Source organism: Amblyomma maculatum, chromosome 3, assembly GCF_055883805.1.
Source record: "Amblyomma maculatum isolate TAMU_Amacu chromosome 3, ASM5588380v1, whole genome shotgun sequence".
NCBI lineage: Eukaryota > Metazoa > Arthropoda > Arachnida > Ixodida > Ixodidae > Amblyomma > Amblyomma maculatum.
Genome location: NC_139346.1, coordinates 207,986,277 through 208,002,713, shown reverse-complemented (window position 1 = coordinate 208,002,713; position 16,437 = coordinate 207,986,277). Strand labels below are relative to the sequence as shown.

At 42.7% G+C, this 16,437-nt stretch overlaps 2 protein-coding genes across 2 annotated transcripts in view; one reads left to right on the top strand and one right to left on the bottom strand.

The window, feature by feature from the left end:
- LOC146197548 (uncharacterized) overlaps positions 1 to 13,258 on the bottom strand; it is a 73,157-nt gene extending 59,899 nt beyond the window's left edge. Inside the window, exons 1-2 of the mRNA XM_084597197.1 lie at positions 13,108 to 13,258; positions 3,956 to 4,080 (exon numbers count right to left, since the gene is read on the bottom strand). Coding sequence (XP_084453323.1) covers positions 3,956 to 4,080; positions 13,108 to 13,128 — 146 coding nt within the window. The 5' untranslated portion in view covers positions 13,129 to 13,258. The remainder of the gene's footprint in view (positions 1 to 3,955; positions 4,081 to 13,107) is intronic.
- A 352-nt stretch (positions 13,259 to 13,610) lies between these two features.
- Pat1 (Protein interacting with APP tail-1) overlaps positions 13,611 to 16,437 on the top strand; it is a 29,707-nt gene continuing 26,880 nt past the window's right edge. Inside the window, exons 1-2 of the mRNA XM_084599447.1 lie at positions 13,611 to 13,829; positions 14,259 to 14,347. Of these exons, the coding sequence (XP_084455573.1) occupies positions 13,695 to 13,829; positions 14,259 to 14,347 (224 nt within the window). The 5' untranslated portion in view covers positions 13,611 to 13,694. The remainder of the gene's footprint in view (positions 13,830 to 14,258; positions 14,348 to 16,437) is intronic.

Sequence of the window (16,437 nt, the reverse complement as noted above, 5' to 3'; positions counted from 1 at the left end):
CCTTTGCGTTTCAAGTCTTGTGCACGAAAACAAAAAAATGGTTTATGGCGAGTTCCTCGCCGCATTCTTCACACAAGGGTTGGTTTTCTTTTCTCAGCAAAAAATTATGCGTCAAGTGTGTGTGGCCAATGCGGAGACTACATAAAATTATTTCTATAAAACGTTCTTGATGGTGACATTATTTCCGTTCCACCAAAACTGACTTCACCAAATGTAGTTTATTTACCTCACAACACCATGAAGACTGACTGCCCTTCTTCCATTAGTTTACAGTGCACTAGCGCCATGCAGTCTCTATATGTAATATTTATGTTCTTTATCTATTTGTCACGGGCTTGAGCAGCGCAAACATCTGCTCCCTCGTTGCCTCCAATGCAGACATGAATTGGGACTCAACAAAATGTTATGTCCTTGAGCAGTCGCTTTTGATATATAATTTATGATGTCCCCAAGTAATGGAGCAGAAATCGTTTTTGCATTTTTGTGGTGAAGGGCTGTCAAGAGCCTGTGTAAATAATACTGTTTGTGATGTTCCCATTAGCTATTTTTCTTACTGCTATAGCAAGTGCGTAACACTCGGCAGTAAAAACACTCGTACACTGAGGTAGTCTTGCTACTTTCTCAAATTTTCCTTGTACTACTGCACTTACAATATGCTTTATTGTCTTGGAGCTATATGTATAAAACTGAGTGCAATTCGAATACTTTTTTTGTGAGAGCCAATCGTTCTAGCAAAATATGTTCATGTGGTGTTTTCTGTTTACAAAACCGAGTTAATGTGTTAATGTGAAATGGTAGTAGTGGATCGTGCCTTGACGCAATATTAAGGAGGGCATTTAGTATTCCTTATTCTTGGAATTTATCCTAGAACCGAAGTAATAAGGGTTTGGTTTACTGGGGTCTATTGTTGAACAACACTCTGGAGCTGCACTTTGTAACAGGAGGGTATATGTTTTGGTAATGAGCGTACTTTGAGGAGATATGACAATGTAATCCTAGTTCTTCTGTATACGAGGAAGGGTTCACTTCTTTCAAAGTATAGACTGTTTATGGAAGAGGTTCTACACGCACCAGATGTGAGACGCAAACCCAGGTTATGCACAGGGTCCAGACGTTTTAAGTATGATGCTCTTGCAGACCCGTACGCTACACAACCGTAATACAAACAAGACAGTACAACAAAGTGATAAACGCGCAAAAGGCATGTTCTATCAGACCCCCAGTATTTCCTTGAAAGAACCTTGAGCATATTTAGTGATCTGGTAGCTTTCTTTTGTTAAGAGTATTGATATGAGACTTAGTTTTCTGTTAAAAGTTATCCCCAGCAATTTGTGCTCATTTTTAACTATTAATTCATTCTCGTTCAGGTGCAGAGTAGGGTCAGTTTGTATTCCGCATCTGAGTGAAAACTTGACTGCCACTGTTTTCTGTGGGGATAACTGAAATCCCTTTTTGTCTGCTCGTGTAACTGGTTTATTAACTGTTAACTGTACTTGCCTCTCACACGCTGATATGTTGGAGGAAGTGCAAGCTAGTTGAAGACTGTGGACGTAGAACAAGTACCTAATAGATTTTGGTTATTACTTTGGCAGTGGAGATCTATTTTTTACTACAAAGAGCGTTGTGCTTAAAATGCATCCCTGAGGAACACAATTTTCTTGGGTAAAGGCTTTTGACAGTGTAGTACCAAGACGCACCTGAAATGCATGTTTGGATAGAAAATCATTCAGAACTTTCAGCATTCTGCCACGGATCCCTAAGTCGACTAGGTCGCATACGATCCCGAACCTCCAGGTTGTTGTACACTTTGTCTAGGTTAAAGAAAATGGCGAGACAGTGTTGCTTGTACATAAAAGCCTCTCTGACTGTGTCTTCGAGGCGAACCAGATTGTCTGTTGCTGAGCATGTCTTTCTAAAACCGCACTGGTGGACGCCCAAAAGTTTACGAGATTCAAGAGTAAACATTAATCTGATATTCAAAATGCTTTCAAATGATTTGGCTAGATAGCTGGTGAGGGCAATGGGCCTATAACTACTTAGGGATGCCGGTGGTTTTCTTGATGTTAAGACAGTACAATTATCGCTTTTTTCCAAGCTTCTGGTAGTATTTTGGCAATCCATTTTTTTTTTTTTTTTTTTTTTTTAAATTTCAAAAATGCTTCTATTGAACATTCAGATAGATTGGCGAGCATTTTATAATGTATTCGGTCAGGACCGGGTGCTGTTTGTTTACCTGCAGATAAAAAACTTTTTATAATTCCTGGATTACAATTAGGCTACTGTGCTCCTCTTCTTGGCTTCCACTTGTTGGAAGTTTTTGTTTCTCAGCTGTTCTTTTGCGCTTTAAGAAAGATTCGGTGTAGTGCGAGGAACTTGAAATTGTGAAGAAATGTTTCCCTAATATATTAGCTTGCTCCTCTATACTGGTTTGTACACCTGGGGCTGTCAGAAGAGTGAAGGGAGTTTAGGTGTCATTTAGCTTATGTACCTGCTCCCATATTTTTTTGGATGCGACTGAACTATTCATTGACTATATGTAATTTTGCCAGGATGTTTTTTCAGCACTATGACGGATATGCCGAGCTTTAGCTCTGGCCTTTTTAAAAAGTATTAGGTTCTTGTATGTTGGGAAGGAAAGGAAAGCATAGCAGGGGGCGGCAGGAAGTTAGGTGGGCGGATGAGGTTAAGAAGTTCGCAGGGGTCAAGTGGATGCAGCTAGCACAGAACCGGGCTAATTGGAGAAATATGGGAGAGGCCTTCGCCCTGCAGTGGGTACAGTCAGGCTGACGATGATGATGTTGGGTACCTATGCAAGACGTCCCATGCCTTAATTTTTTTTTTTTCTTTGCTGCCCTGCATTCTTGTGTGTACCAATATTTATTTTTCCTTACCATTCCCAAACTGTGGAATGGCAAGATGAGTGGCAGCAAGAATACAGGATGTAAACATATCGAGTTCATCCACACTGAGGCTATCTTGAGGCTATCTGAAAATATTTCCTCTAAATGAGCTTCTGATTTAAACAGTGAGCAGTCAGCTAGGTGCAATTTCCAATGGCGCGCTTTGGTAGAAATGACTGCTGGGGAGGATAAAAGGGTAATAACCACAGGCAGGTGATCACTCCCGTAAGGGTTGTTTAGAACATCCCATTTAAAATTGCTAATTGGAGGGTGAACAGAATAATAAATCTAAGCAGCTCATTTTTTCGGAGCTTGGCAAGCAGTATGTTTTCTTTCCAGTGTTTAGAAGGCAGGTGTTATTACATAAAATAAAACCTTCTAAAATACGACCTCTAGTATTAGTTCACTTCCCCAAAATAATGAGTGGGCATTAAAATAACCGACTATGAGATATGGTTCTGGAAGCTGTCGCAAAAGTTCTTCCAAGTCAGCAAGAGTTATGGTTAAATGTGGCGGCCGATATAAAAAGCATCTCTTTAATGTTTTAAAATGGACAACAGTAATAGCCACGGCTTCAAATTTAGTTTTTAGGCTGATTTTGCTATTGCAACATCACATCTGACTACAATAGCAACACCTCCAGAAAGCCTACCTGACTGCTCTCGGTCGCACCGAAAGTCTTGACAGTTTTTCATAACATCTTTTTGTTGGGATCCCAAGTTTGTCTCCTGTATACATACTGCTACTGGGAGAAATGAGCCTAAAAGGTCCTTTATGTCGCTATAGCTTTTAGGAAATCCACGACACTTGCAATGAATGAGACGCCGCGATCAGCTCATAAAGTAAAACAGTGCAGTAAGAAGTAGGGACGGGAAGAATAGGTTGTATGTGCAGCATGAAGCTCAAGATAGCGGTGGCAAGAAGGTGGCGCGGCATATGCAGTTTTATGAATCACGTAGAACATCCTATATATACATCACTGCTACTTACACAGTCTAAAATTCACTGCCTCTACATGTTCAGACAGCCATCATTTGGACAACTTTCCAACTTACTACTCATTCCAGGCCTCATTCCAGGCAATCCAAGATTTAGAGATGCTTGACGGAACAGCCTTCTCCAATTCTGCTATTGAAGAGGGGCTCAGAGTAACCAATGGTGGTGTGCACTCCAAGACACCCTGCAGAGAAAGAACAAGTTTTCGAAGTTTTCTGGCAAGCAGGCCATGTTTTGCGATTCTGTTCCAGGAAGAATATTCTCGCAACTTTACAATCACACAGGCTTCTCTCCCTATGTGCACACAAAAAGAAAAAAAGAAAAAGTCTACTTCTGTGCTTTATTATTTTAATATAAGCATAATCAACAATAGAAAAATAAAGAGAGCAGACATTAAAGAAACAAATGCATCCTTAGTTTTATAACAAAGCATGCTGAAGTGATGGGACATGGCAGGGTGCTAAGATGCTAAGACAAACAAGCTTTATCTGTGAAATGAGCCCCAGATCCAGCAAAATAAAAACTGAAAAAAAAAAAAAAAAGAAAAAGAATGAGTTCATTTCAGAAACTTTATTATTACTGAATATTACTACTGAAGTATGTTAAAGCTTTTAATTCAAAATAACTCTTAGTAACGTTTGCACTTTGATTTCAATCAAGAAAGCATTACAGGTATCTGTCACCTGCTTTAGCAGCCATACATAGATAGCAGGTTTGTCTTCCTGGCAGCATGAGCAGCCTTTTTCACATTCTTACATAGGGTTCTTTTCTTGACCACGACAGGTAACAGGGATGGAAGCAGGCTAGAGAATTTTGGAGCAACTCAGGGAGAAGTTATAGTGTCATTTTGGAGCAGCTTTGGAGCAATGAGAGTTTTGGAAAAATATAATTATGTTTTGAAGAATGTTTCTTAGGCCAACCATCTTTGATAATTGCAGTTCTTTATTCCTGACACACAAAATTGCCAATTTTAATCTTTTTTTATGCAACAATAACAGCTTTTCCGGCTATGCACATACCCCTCGCAAAGCAAGACAAACATTCAAAACATGTAAAGATGCTTAAAATAATATACACAAATAAATTAGCAGCAAACAGAATACTTGCTTATGCACTTTATAACTGAGCATCCTGTTTGACCTAAAGGTCTTATTTCGACTTGACAAATTCAAACATGGAGTCAACCACTTTTATGCGTTCAAGCAGTGTGTCACAGAATAGGCGGCATACATTAATATGCCCATGTTGCATTTATTGCACACGCTGAATTGGTGTTCTGTAAACCTCATATGTTCATGGTACCTGTACATGTGACCATGGGCCGGGCATGCAAGAATGTGTACATGCACGTTGCCTCAGAACAGTATAACTTTCTCTGTGTTAGCTCCAACTCTCTCCATGCTCGAGCGGAAGAGTATGCGCTGCCTGTTTTGTCTGAGTCTTACTTTTCCCCTCAAAGTCACCCCTACTACGTCTAAAGTATAGAGCTTCCTTTGTATATCCGTACATTATTTCCCCCTGGCAATGTGACCCCCAGAAGAACCGAAGTTGGGGTGTATGTGACTGTTGTGCCGAGGCCACAAAGTCAGTCCACCCAGTCGCTCCCCGAGAAGGAAACCCGAGATGCCACATACTCCCGGAGGGTAATCAAGCCGCCACGCTGGCACCTCCCCCCCCCCCCCCCCCCCCCCCCCCCGAAGGATCATAGCCTTTGAGGGCCAGTGATGGACTGCCGCTGCGTTCCCTGATCAATTGTATGTTCGACACTGCTCTGAACTTTCTTTCCCTTTCAACTGCTACTTCCATCCCGGAAAAGCATGTTTAACCCTGCATACGCAATTCGGAGTATTTAATTAGATTGTTTCTCCACTCGTGTCGTAGCCTTTTAGAACGTTAATTGCTGTCTACTAAATGTTTTGCGTATTCCTCGTTCTGAGCCTATAAACTTCTTATTGTTATTTCAAATCAACACGTCTTCGTCTCATTCTCCACGTTTGCTTACCGGCTACACCGGGCATTGGACGACCACCCCGCTTTTTGTCATGTCTCGGTGATAACCTCCGGTGATTACCGAGTGCGTGACACAGTGCCACTAGATTGAAGTCTGCATCAATTAGAAGCATATATATGCTCTCTATCTTGTGCATATCCTTTTAGATCCTATGCCTCTGCTGATAAATTCCCAAGCACTGGTTAGTAGTGCCTTCAGGAAGGATAGATGGCACTCAAGGGTAGCTTTTAATCCTTACGCCCGTATTGACAAACGCGCCTCGACTCGACGCTCCACCTCCACTCGTTGGAGCGGAGAATATAGCCGCTCCTCCACTCCAGGGCCGATTCAGATTCATGAACGCCCCTCGGTGTTTCCTCCAACAAGTTCTCGAAAATACCTCCTCCACTCGAAGCTGCGCAAGTGGTGTATGGGGACGAGATTAAGGTTAACTGTTGGCCCGAAAACTGCGTACTGAAGTGTGCAACATGCACAGTTTTTCATGTCAAGTCTTCTATACAACTTTCGCAAGCGACCTTGACGTTAACAGCGTAATGGAACTTGTTTTATGGGCTGGATGAAAAAGGCGGCTGAGAAAAATGGACGAAAACGCTTTTGCATCTGGCAACAGCCGCTGCTGGTGACGTAGTGTTTACGCAGAGCATGACGTAAGCTTCGAGAAATGGTGTGAATACTTTGGTTTATTTTTTTGGTGTGAGATCTACGCTTGGCCTTTGCTGCTTTGCCTTTTTGTTATTGCCAGGCTTTGACGGACCCTTTTCTTTTTTTTTTTATTACCGGGCTTTGACATACATCAAAATATATTGCAGGACAAAATAGGGCTCAGACAGCTTGGGGGCGAGCGGTGAAAACACGCCTGCAGCTCATGCACTGAATTCGACTCTCCAGAAGCAAATGCCGCGTGCGGTTTCCTAAAACTTGGGAGTCCTAATTGAAAATGTGCTTGAATAGCCATGTCCTTCGTCGGCCGCGAATATCCCTCCGTAGGACGAGCACACCAACGTGCTCCTTCGACAGAGACGCGCGTCCGATAACATACTGCGTACCCTCGGGTGACGGGGAAGCCATTGATGTGCGGGCACAGCACAGATGTCCGCACAGTCCCCCCGCGCCTCCAGTGCCCCCCAGCTTACTGCATGCAACACGCTGTTCACAAGTTCGCCGCCGTCTGCGGAAGCGCGCAGCGCGAGCCACGGAGAATGCGCCGCCGTCGCTCGAGTCCGGCCGCGGGCGAGCTCACCATCAACAGTCAAATCGAGCCTCAACTCTGCACTCGGTAGGCTCCAAAAAGTTGTCAATTTATCCAGTGACGACTTGAAATGTCCCCGCCCCACACAAGCGAATTACAATGATGCGACGATCAACACAGCACAGACATCGGTGGCTGATCACAGTTTCCATGTTCAGCGTGAACGGCAAGAACGACCGGAGGCTAGCCATGGCCGCATCCGTAAAACGATAGTGTGGCGGAAGTCCTGGGTTGCTGTCACTCTCAGCCGATGCTTTAGAGAAAGGTTCGGTGCATCCTTGTCGTATCCACTTTCGTGAAAAGTTTGGTATACCAGCATGAAGTCCACACAGCGAGCGAGCGATGCGACGTCCGCTACGTTTACAAGCGGAGTAGCGGCCGAGGAGCGGCCAAGGTAGCGTCGTCGGCGACTCAATTTTCTCGAGAAAACTCGTTTTCTCCGCCGCTGGAGGAGAGATTCCAGTGGAGGTTGCTTTCTGAAACAAAAAACAGGCCTCGAGGGCCGCTTGGAGTAGCAGTTCAAGTGAAGGCGTGTTTGTGAATACGGCGGTTAAGCTTCTTCACTTCACTTCTTTTCTAGCGATTGGCACCTGTGGCACACCACCCTATAACGCTTCCAGTACATGTAGGCATTTTTCTGACATAGACCTGAAACGTTTGTCATGGACAAAGAAAACACTGGTTTGTTTTCATAGTAAAAGCATTAGAACAACCTGTGTATTTTTTGCAGTCAGACAAGTTTCCTAATGGCACGTTGATGCTATCTGCTTCACTCGTTGCTCTTGCTTCTCTCTCCACTGGTGATTCAAAAGGCTGAGAGGTGCGGTGCTATGTCACACGCTCTGAGCATTTTCTCACAATTCCCTTCAATCGCTTGTGACCCATATTAAGTTTACTTGCGATTAATATTTATTATGCTCCATGCTCCCGTAGGTTTCAAAAGTTTTATTTCTATTAAGCCCAGCGCTTGCCATCATTCCCGTGTTCAGCTAACAAAACATCGTGACAGCCATTTGAAGCAATATTCTGTTTTGGAGTAGGAAAAGCAGTTTGGAGCAGAATGGAGCACACGGAGCAGCGCTTCCACCCCTGAGACAATAACAAAGGAAGAAGTTCTTCATTGCCTTGCCATAAAATTCCAAAATGCTTCACCAGTAGGCTGGTTACATCTCACCTCCTGTTCGTTAAGGATGTGTGCATACAGCTCACATTGTTCCAGTGCTTGTGCAGGAGTCTTTCCCCTCTTTAGGACTGTTACACAATTTGACACAGAAACCTTGCAGTGAGGCTCAAATCTAATTTGAGGGTTCCGTCCCACCACATTTCTTTTAATGTAAAAAAAAACCTTAGTTTCAGTTATCTTGAAAATTCTCTCTAAACTTGCACTTCGTAGTGTGTTTTGCAGCACATTGGCGACATGGTTTCTTCCCTTAGGTCTCTCATCTTTGCTCTGTAGGAATGGATGGCATCTTTGGACATAAATTCATCTGCACAACTTTCTGCCATGACACTGGTACAACTGCCGGCTGTTGTAGCTTGCTAGTTGGAAACTTCTGGCATCAAATGGTTTTGTTGGCAGTCCGAAGAGAATGTCTTCAAGTCTTCTCTTTTCTCCCGTAGCAGGGAATAAAAAGCCCCGTACTTCAGTTTATGCACCCATTACTCTGTTAGACCACGCTGCTTCTGTGCAGATTCTTTTAGTCTTAATCTGTCAACTATTTTTCAAGCATACCGTACTCGGTGTTCCGAATGACGGATTGAACTTGGTGCGAAAAATATGATGAAAGAAGCCACATTTCACTCGCACATCTTCAGTAGGTTGTTGATATATATTTGCCATATATTTTAGATACTCGTTAGCTCTGCTAGAAGATACAATTTTCGTGTCTTCTGCCAATTGCAGTGTGACTTGCTTATGTAAAGTCGGTTTAGGACCATCACAACAACTGACTGCTTTTGACCACAACGCTTTAGCTTCTGCCCGTCTCCACAAGTATCTACCTCCAATTTGCCTGTTTCGTACCTGTGTCCAACAAAGCTAGCTGTGCTGTGAATAACGACAAGCACTGCACAAAACATATTGCAACAAACAGGAATCTCTTTTCCACTTTAGAGCTGCACCTTGTAACAAAACAGCGAGGCTCCGACAAAGTTGCTCTCCTTTTCCTCTTCTATGCTTTATCGCAGATGGACTGCCGTGCATCAATTATGAATGCCCTTTGCTCTGTGCTGCACACTTAATGTGGTCTCCGAGGCACTCTTCTGTTGGGTGAATGAATGTGGCTCGTTTCAATTCACACAACAGAAGGAAGTAAAATTTATAACTATGTAGTAAAAATAACAGGTATAATGCAGCTAAACCTAGCATAACACGTGAGAGCACAAATTTGGCACAGTTTATCTTTGTAGATGGTAGGTACAAATGACGTCACTGTCTTCTCGCCACCACCTACCCAAGGCATGTCCGTGAGGAGGACCGTGATGTATGCTGTCCAAGTTGGCACAAGCAACACAGGTATAAAGCCTCGCTTTAAGCACGCCGTAAGAATGTGCCTGCATGTCCTACGGGCAGCGTGTCTAACTCTGGATGCAAGGGTGGAAGGCCAGATTCTGATCTCCCCCTCCCATCTTGATTGTGAAGCCAGACTTGGCAGTGCCAATTCAACGAAGCAGAGAATGGCAGGCCGGTTAGACCTCAAGGAGTGCTTTTGAAAAAAAAAAAAAAAAAAAAAGGCTTGCTTAAAGAACCTAACAGCGCAGTCATTAAGAACTTGCAGCGGCTTTGAATACAATTTTCTATGCTATAAGTAGGTGGCTTTCAACACCCCTTTCTCAAAGACAATGGATTCTTGGTGAAGTCCCACCCTGCTCCTTCATCCTTCCTGCCTTTCATAGTTCCAAAATAAAATTTCCTTTCTCTCTGGACATCTCGTGTTTATACTGGCACATCTGCCTACTCATGAAAGGTCCTCAGAAAAAAATGACCGTAATGTTAAGCTTCTAACTTTTAAAAAATTGCTTCACCTATAAAAATACAATAGTCGTACCTCGTTAATACGACCCCTGTTAATATAGAGGCCTCGAATTATGGACAGTTTTTCTGAGGACCAAACATTGTACATACATTTACATCTCGTTAATGTGGAAACTCGCTGTCCGGACAATGGACAAGGAGAAAATGCCCGGATACCATTTAGAGTCCATGTATTTTTGTCGTGTTAATATGGACAGTCATGAAAACCAAATCGTTACACTGCTTCGAAGAAAATTTCTCTTCTAGATTTTGCTGACAGGCACAACATGAACGTAGTGCCAATGACTGATTGATTGCCCTTTTTGCTTGTGCTTTCATATTTTGCACTGCGAAGTTGAGCAGTTGATGCACGTTAAGATTTTTTGTATTGCATGAATTCACTTGAACAAAACTCTGACAGCAACTTGCGCCTTGTAGAAAGTTGGATTCAGCAACTTTCACCTGACTGAATGCTGATACGTAGCAGACTGTTCGTGGGAGATAAAAAAGTAGACGTAATGTAATTTATTAATGAAACGCCATCGAGAACAATATGTCACAGCATCAAAATACTTTCAATTTCATCGCTGCATTTGAAACATAACGGTGACTTGAATAATGTTCTTGTAGCTCTTGATGCCAACTTTGCTGGCCTAAATTATGCTCTAAAGCTGACCTTATTTTTAGTTTTTTTTGTTTGTTTTTTCAGGAAAACATTCCGATTTGTTATTACGGACCATCACTTTATGGACAGTTTTGTGCTTAAATTAAAGTGTCCATATTAACGAGGCACGACTGTATTGCAACCACAGTGAGATGCTTTGCAAAAGGCTCTCCAGAAATGGCAAACAATAAAAAAAAAAAAAAAAAAAAAAATTGTTGACTGGTTTAGTTTATGGGGGTTTAATGTCCCAATGATGGTGGTGGTGAAGTCTATTTTATTATTAAGAACTACAGCCCATACTTATGGGTCGGCTCGATATCGCATAAGGTGGCAGGGGGCTGATCCCAACCCACCAGCTGCTTTTGTGCAGCCGGGTCTAAGCTGGGTACCGTGATTTCCCATCACTCTATGTCGATTAGTTGCCACAATTGTAGAGTGGCTGGAGCTCAAAGAAAATGTAGAAAATATGGTAAAAATCTGCTCTAGGTACCCTGCAGAGGGTGAACACTGGGGAGAAAAGGCTAGGGTGTATACCAGCGAGGTGAACTAAAGAAGACAGGTCCGGATAATTTCGACCACCTAGGGTTTTTTGAAGTGTGTCAATATCGCACAGTACACTATACTCTTTCTGGCTATGGAGCCAAGGCTACAGGGCCGGAGCTTTCATCACGGTGTTACTACACTATGTAGTTCTGGCATATCCGGCCTTAGGTACGGTTTCAGTCTCAGTTCCACCTTAATTGAAATAATGGCTTCCGGGCCTCCAACGAGGCAGAAATGCATTTATAATACTAAAGGTCTACCAGAACGTATAATCACAGTTAATGAATATCACGCATATGTACGCTGCCAAAGCAAGCGCATTGCGAAAGTGCACAGAAATCGACGTGTCGATGCGGAAGCAGCAGCAGCCGATGTAGCTTTGGGAGATTCCCGGAAGATGGCTAGTCTTCCCAGTGTCGTGTACTAATATTAAAATGTACTATAGCAACCTTGTACTGGCCTATACTGTAGTACAACCTTGATGTAATAACAACATAGGCATTTCTGTAATGATATAATATTTCAGAGAACGACCTGTGTAATTTATCAAAGAACTTTATTCTGCTGCACAGTGAGATGATGTGTTTTGGCTGCATAGCCACAAAAACTAGTCCAGGAGTATAGCGCCTTGCGTGTCACCTCCATACAAACACGCTAAGAGGTAAAAAAAAAAAAAAAAGCAAACAAACAAATAAAACAAAGCTGAATACTAGAAGCATTCTTCGCGTAAAGGAACAGGCGCGCAACACAGCCTTTTACTGGAAATTAAATCGATCCAACTGTGTCAATGAAACCAAAAACAAAAACAGATGCATACGCACAATGAAGTTGCGGGAGGCGAACCTCAACAGCTATTCACACTTGCGAGTCGCAAAGGGCGCGCGACCGGCGTCGCATGCGACCAGTGAGCAGCGCAGCGCGACCGATGTTCAAACTTGCGAATGCGACTTGTGGGTTGCTTTCCACATCGTGTCTACCTTGACTGTTCACCACACAGAAGAGCCCGCGACTGTCGCTTTTCGACCAAAACGGTCGCGTGACCTCCGCGAGTCGCAATCAGCTGCACAAACATTCGCGACAAAAGTTACCGAAGTGTCGACACCAAGGACTTCGCAACAAAAGCGACCGAAATACTACTAATATGACAAAAATATATGCAATTTTATTTATTTTATTATCTATCGTTTCGCGCAGCTTAGCCAAAGAGCAGGCTTGAGGTCAAAATACGTTCAAAGCTGCTTTTAAATGCTCCACAGAAGTCAAATCTCTAAGACCGTACTTGATCAGCCAACGTCAACAATAAAGGACAGCACAGTGCAACGCTTTCCATCATTCAATCATAATTAACGTTCGCAATGCGTTGTGCGCACCGGCCGATAGAAAGAACAGCAATAACAAACTAGGCTTACGTCCACCAAAGGCAGCCATCGCCGGCGTGTGATGAAACCGATCGCGCGAAAAAGCTCATAACTCAAACAATCCCCATTCTAATAACGTGTTGTAGTACATAGAACAGGCACTGAAGCTATCAAGCGACGACTTGTAGTCACTGTCACTGCGCGCCGAAGATTTTTTATGCTGTCAAAACAAAGAACATGGACACGTGCGTGCGCGCTGGAAGCAAATTTTAAAAGAGGAGCGCGTGACATCACGATCTGTGGCGCGCGAAAAGACGCGCTGCTGCAACTAAACGGCACTTTGATGACTGCATGCAAGCAATATCGGACTCACATCAGTGCTTATGCCCTCCATTGGAACGCAGCGCAGCAGCAAATGCACCTGCAGTGGTAGCCAACTTCCAAAGTATGCACTGAAAAAGGCGGAAGGCCTGCTGGCCTCGCCGTCGTAACAGTCGTAACCCCTACATACAAACAAAAATAAAGTCGGCGGCACGAACGCAAGAATCCGATACCGAAACCAGACCACGTCCTCTTGCAAGGCTAAAAATTGCATCATTTGCACTTACAGGAACGTATCTATCATAGACGCAGTTGAAATTTGTGTACAAGTTGTATTGTTTTGCCCTTGAAAGCATAAAATTACCCACATTAATTTGCGATCACTTACACTTGGTTAACACGAACTTGGTTACACTTCCCCTTATTGACATTTTGCATCATTTCGCATTACGCTTATAGTTAGCACTTCATTCAAATCTTTAATCATGTATTTTTTATGAACAGGAGCAGCAAGCTGTTCATGCTTGTTAATGATGGTTTTTTTGCATTTCGTTCTGCGCTTTTCGAGGCACTAACGCAGGAGCCAGACACCAGGCTGCTCCTCGAACAGTTGCGATTCGTTTTGATGTCAATTCAGTAATGGCTTCTCGCTTGGAGTGGATTCCAGAATCTCTCTACAATTCATCTATTACTACGCTGGTCAACCACTACCCGATTTTTCAGAAGGATGTGAGATATCTTCCAGAAGGAATTGCATTTGACATCTTATATCAGGTGAGGCCCAGCTCGGTGTAAACACTGAAAACCGCTGTACCACACGCGTACGTACTAGCACCTAGTGCTCCATCATGACTATATGACCTGCCTGCGTAATCTGGGTTAAACGTTTCATGTCGAATTCTTGTTGTGCCATTGCGCTTTGGTATGCTTCGTAGTAGAAGAAGGTATAATAAGTAATTGGCTTGTAGATGTTTCGTGAAGTCCTGACTTTGTCGTCATAGGCATCACGGACATCTCACATTACCGCCGTTTTGTGTGTTGTTAAACTTCGGACGTAAGTAATTTATTGCATCTGTGTTCATATACTTTCGTTTTCTCATTCTCTCAGAAGATATTGACAGTACATTTCTGTGCGTATGATTGAAGTGTTCGTCTTGCTAATACGTTATTAACGCCTATATATGTTGCTTGTTTGTTTTACAGTTGTACAAGCAAAACAAACTATGTTTCTTAGGCTTCGAATTTTACGACTTGGATATCTTCGCAAAGATATCAAAGGTGAAGGACAAAAGGTATATATCTATGCTTTATTTATGGCTAATCTCCACATCTTTCCCTTGGGTGATATATCGCCCATTTGCTTGTGCGAGATGCGTGTGTTGTGACAAACGACGTACTGTGAGATACGAACTGTGCGAGCGCATTAAACATATCTGATAACTGATAGCTCTTGTGATGATCATTTGTAGTTGTATTCCAGTGAATTTCGTTATGGTATGGTAATTATAGCACATTGCTTCAATCGAAGACCGATGAAGTTTCATGTTTACTGCAAAATGCGACTGCGTGCGCTTGTACCAAACTGCGCGTTCAAATAAGTTTCAGTTTGAACATGGAATTAATTTCAGCCCCATATAAATATTTCAGTCGAGACCTTATCTTTGAAGTGCGATAAGACACTTTTGTTGCAAACTGATTACCAATCATGTGCAATATATCATTAGCATCAGTCTGGCTACACCCACTGCAAGGCGACGGCCTTTCCCATATCCCTCCAATTTACCCAGTCCTGTGCTAGTTGCGCCCACCTATTCCTTCCAGACTTCCTAACCTCATCTGTTCACCTAACTTTCTGGTGCCCCCTGCTACATTCCTTCTCTCAGAATCCTTGCTTTTGCATTACATGCTCTGCCCATGCACATTTATTCTTGATTTCAACTAGAATGCCATTAACTTGCATTTTCTCTTTGACCCACTCTGCTTGCTTCTTGTCTCTTAGCATTACACTTATCCTCTCCCTTTCTGTAGCTTGCTTCATCGTCCTCGATTTAAGTTGACTTTTTTCGTTGGCCTTCACGTTCCTGCCCCATAGCTGAGCAGCGGTAAAATGCAAGCACTGTGTTTTCTCTGTAGAGATGCTAGTAAATGGCCATTCATGATATGAAAATGCCTTCCAAATGCATTCCATCCCATTATTATTGTTCTAATTATTTCACTCTCGTAATCCACATCTGCAATGACTACCTGTCCTAAGTAAATGTATCTCCTTACTACCACTTCCAAGCGTGGCGTGACATGGTCCATAGGGTCACGAAGAGTCGGACATAACTGAACTGAACTAAACTACCACTTCCAGTGTCTAGCTACCAATCCTAAACTGCTAATCCCTTCCGGCGCTGTTAAACATTACTTTAACCTTTGCAGACCTACTGTCCTGTTTTTCCTGTTAAGGTAATTAGCCATCCTTTGCAACTGGTCCCCTGAGTTACTTAGCAAGCCAGTGTGTAGTATGCACACCTGCACACCTTTTTATGCGTATAAGTTATATTGTTTTAGTTCTGTGGTTTGCACCATTATGTACTGGTCTGACCTGTGCTTTTGTGCAGTATGTATTTTGACAGTGTGATTATTCACATATTCTTATTTCATGATTTTGAAAAATGTTTCAATCAAGCCTAGCTCAAAACCTAGATTGCTGCTCTTATACTTCATCTTCCCCTGATGATTTTGTTCTTGGCTACCACATATTTGTTCATTGAGAGAAGCAGTGAATTTTCTTTCATTAAAAATTACTTATGCCCTCAAGGCATACAGCATTGCAGAAGGAAGGGATTACAGGACATATATATATTGCAGCAGTCAAGTACTAAATAGTAATGCACATGCAGTAGAATTAAAAATTTTCTCCAAAGTTTACAACGTTACAGTAATTGCTGCATTTTGAAACAGTAAAGTGTTTGTAATCATGTTGGTAGAGGAGGAGCACTTATTCTGCCTTTGTGACATGCATGGGATGAACGAATTGGAAAAACCTTTACTGCAACACGAAATCATATCAACCTAACGCGTATGATTTAGTCCTGACAGTGTTATGGTAGACTTTATGAAAGAGATGCAATCTTGCAGCTTTTCGGCAAGATGCAAGTCATGTGAGGCACGAGTTCAATTTTGTGCTTTATAGCCAGGATGTATGGCGATAGTTGCTACCCTGTTATGGATCACATCTGATTGTATAGTAAAATCTGCAAAACTGGCAGGTACCTAGCAGCATAGAGGTCAAACCTCACACATCCAGGATTTAAGGAAGATGCTCCACTACAAGGCCACTACTCAGGCCCCATGTTGACGATATAGCTCCGGTTATGAAGGAACAATAGTTTTT